At 63.2% G+C, this 10,633-nt stretch overlaps 1 protein-coding gene across 1 annotated transcript; it reads right to left on the reverse strand.

Moving 5' to 3' along the window:
• Window positions 1-606: 606 nt before the first annotated feature.
• On the reverse strand, window positions 607-2,580 carry LOC119564248 (adenosine receptor A1-like). The gene is made up of 2 exons (XM_037883538.2): window positions 1,979-2,580; window positions 607-1,666 (listed from the first exon to the last, which is right to left on the reverse strand). Exons 1-2 carry the CDS (start codon window positions 2,302-2,304, stop codon window positions 937-939), a joined length of 1,056 nt encoding a protein of 351 aa, XP_037739466.1. The 5' UTR covers window positions 2,305-2,580; the 3' UTR covers window positions 607-936.
• Window positions 2,581-10,633: the final 8,053 nt, after the last annotated feature.

A 10,633-nucleotide genomic window follows, 5' to 3' on the forward strand; every position in this document is an offset into this window, starting at 1 on the left:
TGGCCCGTTCCCCCCACCCCACCCCCCAGTGCCCCCGCCCCTCCCCCACCACCTGGGCCGGACGCAGCCATGGCCCGTTCCCCCCACCCCACCCCCCAGTGCCCCCCGCCCCCTCCCCCACCACCTGGGAACGGCCTAGGCTGGACGGAGCCGTGGCCCGTCCCTCCCCACCTCCCCCAGTGCCCCCCGTCCCCTCCCCCACCCCAAACCAGCCCCCACCCCAGCTAGTCCTTCCCAACACCCCCCCCCCGCCCCGCCGAGCCAGCCAGTGCCTCCCAGCACCCCCCCAGCTGGGAACAGCCTGGCTGGAAGGGAGCCGTGGCCTATTCCCCCCCTCCCCCCCAGCCAGCCAGTCCCTCCCAGGCCCGTGGCCCCACACCCCTGCCCTTTCCCAGAATCGATTTAACAAACGTTTGGTAAAAGCAGGGGCCAGGCTCACGCTGCCAGTCACGGGATGGTTTTATTGCCGAGCAGCAGGGTCCATTATCCACCTGACAGCTGCCTGATTGATCCCTGCCGTAGCTTCTTCAATAATTGCTCCATGAGCCGGAGGGAGCTCACCCCCCCCCCCCATTTTCCCTGCTCACGCTGGCTGGCGGGGCTGGGTGTCTCCGACTCGCCCAGCCAGGGATGTCACCCAAAGACCTTGAACCCATGGCCGGAGCTCAGCGTAAGCCACGCGGTTCAGCGCTGTCCGGGGGGGGCCCATATATCACAGACAATAACCCCCGAGACACAAAGACAGGAGAAGAAAATCCAGCCCCTGGCTGGGGAATGGCTGAGGGGGCAGGCACCGGAGATTGGGGCTGGGGGGCGCGTCACCCCTTCTCTTTACAAATAGGACGGGGAGCTCGGCGGGGTGCTGAGCAGGGATCCGGGCCGCCAGCCCCTCCTGCTGGCTGGGGAATTGGGAGCAGGGATGGGCCTGGGTCCTTCTCATCTTCGGCCGCTCGGTCCCTGGGGATGAACTTTGGCCCGGGGGCAGCGCAGGACGTAGCGGAGGCAGACGGCCCTGAGCGCCTGCCCGAAGTCCTTCTTCCTCATGGCGTAGACCAGCGGGTTGGCCAGGGAGTTGAGGTGGGACAGCAGCACGGCCAGGCGGTCCAGGGCCGCGTAGCTCCAGCAGCCGGGGCAGAGGAGCCGGACGCAGTAGATGACGTGAAGCGGGATCCAGCAGACGCAGAAGCTGCCGAACAGGAGCAGGAGGGTGCGAGCCATGGGCAGCTCCCCTCGCTTGGCCGCCCGCAGCGGCTGGGCGAGGAAGTGCCCGCGCACCAGCCGGAAGAGGTCGGCGTAGATGCCCAGCAGGGCGCCCAGGGGCAGCAGCGTGCAGGCGAAGAAGACGAAGTAGACCAGGTATTCGGGGGCGAAGACGGAGGTGAAGGAGCAGTGCCCCAGGTGGTCGTCGTGCGGCTGGTCGTAGCGGGGCGCCCCGCGCGTCCCCGGGTACACCTTGGAGAGGAAGCCGCCGTAGGGCTGGTCGCGGGCGATGAGGACCACGGCAGCTCGCTCGGCGGCCAAGCCGGCAGCCAGGGTCCGGTTCCCCGCCACGTAGTGCCCCAGGCTGTTCCAGCCCATCATGGGGGAGAGGCCGATCAGCAGCGAGAGCAGCCAGCACAGGCCCACGGCACCCAGCACCCGGCCCTTCCTCACGTGCACGGCGTAGCTGCAAGGAGAGAGCCGGCTCAGGGCCATCGGCCACCCCCTGCAGGCCGAGAGCCCCGGCCCCGGCGATCTCCACAGGCGCCCTCCAGCTGCCCGCGGGTCAACGCTGCCTGCCGGATGGGCGGCTGCCCCCCGAGGCCTGTTAGGTTCAGTTCAGCCCCCAGACCCACCGGGGGCCACAGACTGGCTTACCCGGCCCGGGAGCCAGCCCAGCCGGCGTGTCCCAATGCCCCTTGGCTGGGGTACTCCCCATGCCCACACCCCCGGGAGGCCCTGCCCCGCCGCCCGTGCACTCGGGGCCCCGTCTTCTTGCCTGCTGGGCAGCCGGATTTTCAGATGGGCGTTGAGCGCGATGAGCAGCAGCAGGAGGATGGAGAACTGGGTGGTGACCAGCGGGAAGCAGGCCAGGAAGAGGCAGGTGTGGAAGCAGAGGGTGAGCTCCAGGCTGAGCACCACGGAGAAGGGGATGGCCAGGGCGCCCACGCCCAGGTCGGCCAGCGCCAGGCAGGCCACCAGGCAGTTGGTGACGCTCCGCAGCTCCCGGTGCAGGCAGATCGTGGCACACACCAGCAGGTTGGTGCCCACCACGGCCAGGGCCAGGAGCCCCTCCAGAATGACGAAGCCGAGGTACAGATCCATCGGGGCAGGGGGGCGCCAGCCAGCCCAGGGAGCGTCCCCTGCTCAGTTGCTCCAGCTGGCCCTGCCCGGTGATAAGTGGCTGCCGGCTGCCTTTGCCAAGCAATCCCTGAGCAAACAGATCAGGGCTGTGGAGTGCGGGCGCCGCGTGGATCGATCCGGCTCCTACGCGGGTGACAGGCGCCAGCTGGAGGCGGGAGAACGGCGGGGACCAGCGAGGTGCCTGCCGGTTTTGGGAGCAGGCGAGGGCACGGGCACACTGAGGGGCTGCTCACGTGGGGGTGGGACACTGGGGGGCACCGCTCGCGGGAGCAGGGGTCCCCCCAATCAGATGTTCAGATAAATGCCTGAGTTCGAATTCCGGCACTTCAGCGGTTCGCCCCTCATGATGAATGCAGGGCTGGGAGCTCCCTGGGGCAGGGCCTGGCTCTGGGTTCTGTGTGCTTGCAGCCCCTGGCACGCTGGGGTCCTGGGCCAGGACGGGGGCTCCTGGGTGCTACCGTAATACACCTAATAAAGACCAACCCTAACGTGCAGCCCCTGGCGCACTGGGGACCTGGATGCTACCACAATACACCTAATACATAGCAACCGTAACATGCAGCCCCTGGCGCGCTGGGGTCCTGGTCCAGGACAGGGGCTCCTGGGTGCTACCATAATACACCTAATAAATACCAACCCTAACGTGCAGCCCCTGGCACACTGGGGACCTGGGTGCTACCACAATACACCTAATAAATAACATCCATAACGTGCAGCCCCTGGCACGCTGGGGTCCTGGGCCAGGACGGGGGCTTCTGGGTGCTACTGTAATACACCTAATAAATACCAACCCTAACGTGCAGCCCCTGGCACACTGGGGACCTGGGTGCTACCACAATACACCTAATACATAGCAACCGTAACATGCAGCCCCTGGCGCGCTGGGGTCCTGGGCCAGGACAGGGGCTCCTGGGTGCTACCATAATACACCTAATAAATACCAACCCTAACGTGCAGCCCCTGGCGCACTGGGGACCTGTGCCAGGGCAGCCTTTCGAGAAACAGGCTGCTGGCCCACGCTGGAGAACAGTGGGGCTCTTGGTGGCCTCCCAGCGCTCCGAGAGCTGCAGCCGGGGCCGGCAGAGCCCAGGGGAGTGGCTGCTAGTGTGGCTGGCAGACCAGGCGGCCCCAGAGCCCTGCAGGCAGCAGCAGAGGGAGGTGATTGTAGCCGGAAAGCGACGATCCACCCGCCCGCCCTTCCCTGCACCATCCGTCTCAGTCGCCCCTCGCGAGAAGCGGGGACATTTGCCTGGTGGGTCTCCCAGCGTTCTCCTGCCGCGGGGAGCTACCGGCCAGGGAGCAGGGGGCCACGGGTGGATCCCCAAATTAACCAGCCCCACGAGGTGACCGGATTTGGCGCCTCGGTGGCTACAATACCGAGCTCCCAGCTAGAGAGGGGCTGCGACGTGCCTGCCTCCCTCTATGGAGTGACAAGGCCGGGGCGTTAATATCACTTATTGGACCAACTTCTGTTGGTGAAAGGGCCTAGCTGCTGAGCTCCGCCGAGGCCTGCCACCACCCGCTGCGAGCAACACAGATGGGCTCTAACAAGGGGAGCATTTATGGCCCTCTGAGCCGGAGAGCAGGAGGGGGAAGGATTAATCGTTAATCCTCTCTCACCAATGATCAATCTCGGGTCTGTAACGAGCAGGGGTCCGCAGGGAAGAGTCACCTAATCGCAGCAGGTACAAAGAGGCAGAACTTAGGTGCCACCTTCTCTCTGCCCACTAGAGGCCAGTGCCAGCGTCTGCCTGGCTGTGCCGGGGGTTTCAAGCCCCAGATGAGTCCCAGGGTTAAAGAAAGAACTAGAGAAGTTCCTGGAGGACAGGTCCATTGATGGTTATTAGCCAGGCTGGGCAGGGATGGTGGCCCTGGCCTCTGTTTGCCAGCAGCTGGCAATGGGCGACAGGGGATGGCTCACTGGGCGATTCCCTGTTCTGTTCATTCCCTCTGGGGCACCGGGCACTGGCCACCGTCGGCAGCCAGGACACAGGGCTGGATGGACCTTTGCCCTGAGCCGGTCTGGCCGCTCTTACGTTCAGGAAGGGAAGGATTCATTCACTGGGAGGAAAAACGAGCAGCTTGTTTCCTCCACCTCCCCATTGCCGAGTCAGCCGGAGCAAACCTGTGCCCAGCCCGCGCCAGCAGGAAGCGCCAAGGGCCACAGAGGCACTGGCCGATGCACACAGCCGCCCTTCGTGCCAGCAGCCGGGGGGCTGGCGAGCGGCTGTGCAGAGCCACGACCCGACCCTCGCTAAGTCTCCCTGTGGTGAGTTCTCCAGGCGGGGCCCTGCTCGGGGTCTGTGCAGCCCCCAGGGCTGCGGGAGAGGTAAAGCACTCGCCCCGCTGAGGATCTAGGCCTCCAAAGCCCCTGTCGCCTGGTAGTCGGCCCCTCGTCTCTCCTGTCCCAGGCCGGTCGCGCCCTCGTTTGTGTATGGAGGAGGGCTGGGCCGCCCTGGGGATTGCAAGTGAGAGACGGCCCCAAGTCTGGGGGGAGCAGAGAGCTCAGGAACAAGAGTCTGGCCGGCGGCTGCTGGCCCTGAGCAGGAGACCCGTGGCCCGGGGGCAGCTGCAGCTCGACAGCCCAGCAGGGCTCCCGTTCCAGGCTGCCCAGCCGGCCTGGGGTCTCTCCGAGCTGCCCAGCTCCCGGCCACGCTGCGAACTCCCCAGCAAAGGTCGACTAACCGGGCCAGCTTGGTTTCTCCTGGGAGACCGATAACCGAGTGATCGCCAGGCGTGGGGCGCTAGCAGCCAGCACTGGCAAGGTTTATTACTCTTAGGGTAGAAGCATTACAGAGAAAACACGTTAAAAACAATCCGAGAACCTGCCCGCCTGCTAACGAGCTCGTCAGCGAGTCCCCGGCCAGCCCCACCGGGGCTCTGCAGTGTGAGTCCTTCCAAGTCCCCCGCGTCTCGCTTGCGATGCCCAGATCCTAGCCATAGTTCAGAGCCACCTCCCAGCCCTGTGGCGCCTGCCAGCCTTCCCCAAAGGATTGGGCCCCCAGGGGTGGGATTGGTTAAAGGCCCCGAGCCTGTTCAAATCCAGGCAATTTCGCCCCAACCCCCTTTCGCTGGCTGCTGATCCCTGGAGAATCCAGCGTGAGCTAGTCTGCGTGAACCCTCCCGGGCCGGCTGGAGAGGAGGAATTCCATGAGCCCCGTGACAGACGGCCCCACAGTAACACCCGAACAATTGCATTTCAGTGCAGTGCACCCCAAAGGCACCGCGCGCGATTCAGGGGGTGTCGCTGGACTCCAGCAGGTCTGCCCCGGAAAGCGTCACACGCTGGGGAAGGATCAAGGGTCCGGCTGGCTGCCGCCTCTGGGCCAAAGCAAGCGCCAGACCCGAGACTGATGCAGGTCAGAGAAGTGGCATGTAAGGGGACTGTTGGCCCCTCACTAACACTTGGGGGTAGGGGGGTTGCTGGCTCCCAGGACCAAACGAAAGGGAAAGGGTCCATGGGAAATGAGGATCGTGAGACTGACAGTCCCCAGGGGCAAAGGAGAGAGGCCAATGCTCCCGGTCAGCCGGATTGACTGGGGAGGGGGCTAATGAGGGAGTCAGGAGGCCGGGGGGGCCCGTCTTCCGTGTGAGCTGGATTTGCCTGGGTCAGTCAGAGTGGGGCCGAGCTAAGGGGATAGCAGGGGCCCGAGCTGGGATGGGAGTGGAGCCGGGCCAGAGCCAGAGGGGCCAGAGAAGCAGCCCCGGGAGCTGAGGCAGGGTCAGGCTGGGGCTGGAGCCGTCCGGAGCCGGCTGCGGGTAGCGGATGGGAAGAGCGAGGGGGGACCCTGGGCAGTGGGCCCCATGCAAGGAGACGCCCCCAGCCAAGGGGCCCTGCAGGCCAAACTTGGGGGGTCGTAACCCCGCAGACACTGCGTCTGGTGTGGTGCTGGCCTGACGGGCTGTGACAGATCGAAGGCGCTGGGGGACGTTTCTAATCAACGAACCCCGCCAAGGGGTGGCTTGATTTGGGGAAGCCCATGCGCCGTTATGGGGGGGACGAAAATGGAGGCCCAGGGACACTTGCACGGCCCCCCGGCCCCTGAAAGAGCCTGAATCCCGTCTCCCAAAGGGCCTGCTTTCGAAGATCCCTCTGGCACCCACCTGCACCCGTAGGGGCTTAAACCCCTCTAAAAATCTGGCCCCGGGGGCACTGCTGAAAAGGTCCCCCCGGGGCTTTGGAAGCTGGGTGATCGGCGGGGGCAGGGAGCGCTAACCAGTTCTTTGCAGCTCCCTGGCCCTGGGGCTGGCTCTGTGCCAGCTGGCTAGAGCCACAAATGGGCCACTGGCCAGGGCCACAGGGACCTGCCACTATCCTAGTTTCCAAAGTCCTGGGGTAACACATCCAACAGGGCCTAAGGGCTAGGCTGGCTTACGCCAGGCAGGGCTTCTTCCCCCCGGGGTGAATCCTCCGCTGGCCCTAATGGATGGTTTTTCTTCCCCTTTGCACCAGCAGAGTGCAGAGAAACCATCGTATGAAACCATCCAGCGGGCCCCAAGCTAGAGCCCTTGCCAAGGCGGCAGTGCCAACGCCTGAAACCCCGGGGATGGCTCCGTTCCCTGGGCCCAGGGTAACCCCAGGTGCTGCAAGCTGCAGGGGTGCAAAGCAACGAAACAGCGAATAGCTTCATGCAGCTGGGAGCGGGAAGTGCGGAGCCCTGGCTGATGGCCTGGCTTACACCCGCCGGCCGGTTCTCTCGGCGGCCTGGCTCCGGGAAGGGGGTTAGGGGGCATCTTCGTCGTCATGGGCCAACGCATCATAAGCTGCCATGAGAACCTTGGCGTAAACTTTCACCGTGTCGAGAAGCTCCTGCTCTTTGGAATGGGTTATTTCCTTCCTCAGGTCGGTGATCTCCTCCGCCAGCATCTGGGCCATTTCCTTAAAGCCCTGCTGGAGCATGGCCTCCTGCTCCTTCAGCTTGCTCTCCAGCGCCCGCTCCACCTCCTGCCGGGCACCGGCCAGCTCCTCTGCCACCTTGGCCTCCAGCTGCTTCACGTTCTCCTGGTGGCTGCGCTCCTGGTCCTTCACCAGCGGCTCTGTCTGCAGCCGCTGCTCCTCCGCCGCCTTCCGCTGCTGCTCCAGCCTCTCCCCCTCCTGCCTCTGGGCTTTTGGAAGAGCAGGTGACAATCAAAACGCAAGCCGGGCTGCAGCTTCCCCGGACCCTTGCAGGCTAAATATCGGCGCGAAAGCGTCGTGGGGCACCGGTACCCGACCCCCAGCACACGGGCAAGGCCGTACTGCCAGCTGTGTGCCCGCTCCCTAGTGACACAATGGGGAATATGCGGGTACATCCCTGCAGCACCAGTGAGTCGATGGAGCTCCATGGATGATGGAGAGGGCTCTGGCCCTGGATAACTTTCAAAAGCCCTTCGTATTTGCCTTAATCTGCTCGCCTGGAAGCCCCTTTCCCTTCCCCGGGAGCAGAGGTTGGCCAGCGCTGAGCTGTTTGGAAACTCCCGCCTTAAAAATGGCGGAGCAGGCCTAGTGGCAGCCAACGGGCAAGATTCTGGTCTCAGTTATCCTGGTGTAGACGAGAAATGACTCTATGGCCTTCAGAGGGAGTCACTCTGGATTTACACCGGTGTACCTGAGATGGGAATCTGAGCATTCCCATTTGGGAGGTTTTCGGACATTTCACACCGGGCGTGTGTGCAGCCAACCCCAAAAACGCTAGGGAGGCAAGGCCTGAAAGAGGGAAAGTGAGGCAGGAAAGGGTTGGGTGGGGTCTTGAGGACTGTGTTGGAATTGCAAGCTCTCACCGTCAGAGTAGGGGGGTCTCTGCTCCTGCTAGAAGGCTGTAGCAAAGCATGGAGCAGACAGCTTAAATCAAGGCGGGTGAATGGTGCCTCACTGCCTTAGGGAGCAGCCTGGTTTGTCTCTCTCTGGTTTGGGGTCCTTGTGTGCTCTGAAATCCTCAGAAATAAAGTCGTGCTACAGTGCAACCCTCCAGCAAGAGGACGGATGGTTTGTATCTCACTTCTCTGCATGTGCGTTGTGATCTCCACAGCTCAGGGGGGAGGACAGAGGGAAAAGAATGTTTTCTTGCATTAATATTTCTTGTACAATATTATAAAATAGCACATTTGATTTTATGACTTACTGGCCAGGTCCTTTTCTGCTTCAGTCAAATTTTTGTCGACGTTGAGGACTGTTTCTGCTTCGATCCTCTTGCTGGCCAGGAATTGTTCCAGTACCTCCTCAGCCGGGGAAGAAGAGATCGCATAGCACGCAGCTCGGAATCGTCTGTGAGCGCTCAGGTGTCCGATACCGACCCTTTCCCTCCGGGAGATCACGGCCAGTGGGAACACTGAGGCTTCGGAAACTCCACGCTGCCTGGGCTGGCTCCAGAGACTCACCTTGACTCCTTTGCTGGGGGCCTTGTGGAAATCTTCCACCACCTGGCTCCGGTCGCTCCAGTACAGTTCGTACCCACGGGGCTGGGAGTAGACCCCGTCACTGAGCTGCCTCTGCATGGCGGCTGAGAGCGTCTCCAGCAGGGTGCGGCAGGAGTCCTTGGACACAGCTTCGTTCTGGCCCAACAACCGCCCGTAACTTTCCTTGATTGCCTCCTAATCAACAAAAGAGAACGAGCCAAAAGGCAGCGCTGCCCTCAGTCCGCGGACAGACGCCCATCATACAATGGCGCATGCTCGCCGAGCTCTACCGGGCTTAGCTCCCAGGACTGGAAACACCACTCTCCCCAGCTCTGCGGGGCTCGCGTGCCCGGCTGCTCTTGCTGGGTTTGGCTACGTCTCGCCATGGAAGGAAAATAGCATCCGCCACCAGCCAGCCCACCGGCTCGGGGAACAAACTGGGCGATGGCTGGGAAGGGAGAGCGGCAGTGACAGTCACACGGTGTTTCTCACCCGCTTGGCCGTGGGACCATGAGCTGCTGGAAAGGATTTTACAAACCAAAGTCAAGAAAATCTTGCTCCCCTGCAAGATCAACTCTCCTCTGTCCAGCTCTCGAAACAGGTGGGAACAGATTGGATCGGCTCAGCTCTGCTGGCATCCAGACGTTGGTTTACTCTCACTTTCCTGGTACCTCTAAAGGAGCCGTGACAATTTTTGACTTCAAATAAGAGGTTTCCTGTCTGACATGGTCCAGGTCATTGTCACTGGCTCACCCTCCCCTTTCTCACCTGCTCTGCTCAGTGAAATCATCACCAAGTTTGCCAGGTAAAGTATCACCTCTGACATTCACGTTGACACCATGCCGGGATGAAGTCCCACCTCCCAGAGCTCTTTCTGCAGGCTCAGACACCTAGCTTGGCGTTAGTTACCCTTGGGTCCTGTTTTCATAGGAATTCCCTCCCCAGATCAGAGCCAAAGTCCATCTCGTGCCGTGGCCTGGTTTCGATCTATGACCATCCTTTGCCACTGCCCCCAGGACGACTTCGCCTTTAACCTCAGAAGCCTTTTGGAAGCCTAAATAAGTGAGGTCACCACATTCTCTACGTCTACACTGACAGAAGGGGTTTAAGTCTGGGCCAGGCCTTAGGATATGGGGATTCGCCCTCAGAATCTCAGGGGCGTTTGTCGCAGGTTGGCCGCGCTGTGCGTTCAGACGGCGCAGGGAGGAAGGCAGGGCCCCTGGCATTCACATGCCATCAGCCGCTTCTGGTACGTGTAACCCTCGTCCTTGAAGGAGCGCTGCACGAAGAGCCGCAGGGCATCCCCCTCGCACGTCCCGTGCACCGCCAAGAGCTCGCCCAGCTCCGCCGGCAGCCGCAGCCCCCCCATCCCGGCCGCGTAGTGAGCCAGCGCCTCCCTGAGGGCCGCCTCGTTCTCGATGGCGGCCATGGCGGTCACCGCGTTGATGGTCGCCCACTAGCCAGCACACGTTGGTCACAGGTTGGACAAACCCCCGTCCCGGCCGCTCTCTGTTCCTGGCCTGCCTCCGCGCCGGGGGCTGCACGTGGCGCCGCGAGGTCCCTTCCAGCCCCACGTTCCCGAGGCTCAATAACAGACTCACGTGCCCCGCTGCAAGCGGGCTGGGGGGGTTCACGGCTGGCCCAGAGCGGGAGGTGAAGGATCCTGGACGGGGTCAGGAAGCAGAAGGTCTCTCACCTGTTCTCCTGCCGGCCAGCTGGCCCAGGAGGTAGGACTTGCCGGTGCGGTACAGCCCGCTGGGCTGGGCCGGCCGCGCGGGGCCTCCAGCGCCTGCCCCGTCCCCTCCAGCCCCCCGTCGGCCGGGTTGGCGATGCGGCCCACGGGCTGCTCCAGCGCTCCCCTGCGGAACGGCAGGCGCAGAGCTGGCGCCGGGGGGAGAGTGGGGGAGGGCGGCTC

This window comes from Chelonia mydas, chromosome 24 (genome assembly GCF_015237465.2).
Source record: "Chelonia mydas isolate rCheMyd1 chromosome 24, rCheMyd1.pri.v2, whole genome shotgun sequence".
NCBI lineage: Eukaryota > Metazoa > Chordata > Testudines > Cheloniidae > Chelonia > Chelonia mydas.

What these genes read in the sequence shown, in the direction of transcription:
- LOC119564248 (XM_037883538.2), bottom strand. Translation starts at nt 2,304, where the DNA reads ATGGATCTGTACCTCGGCTTCGTCATTCTGGAGGGGCTCCTGGCCCTG. An exon ending in AAAATCCGGCTGCCCAGCAG is followed by an intron (nt 1,667 to 1,978) that starts GCAAGAAGACGG and finishes CTCTCCTTGCAG; the next exon opens with CTACGCCGTGCACGTGAGGA.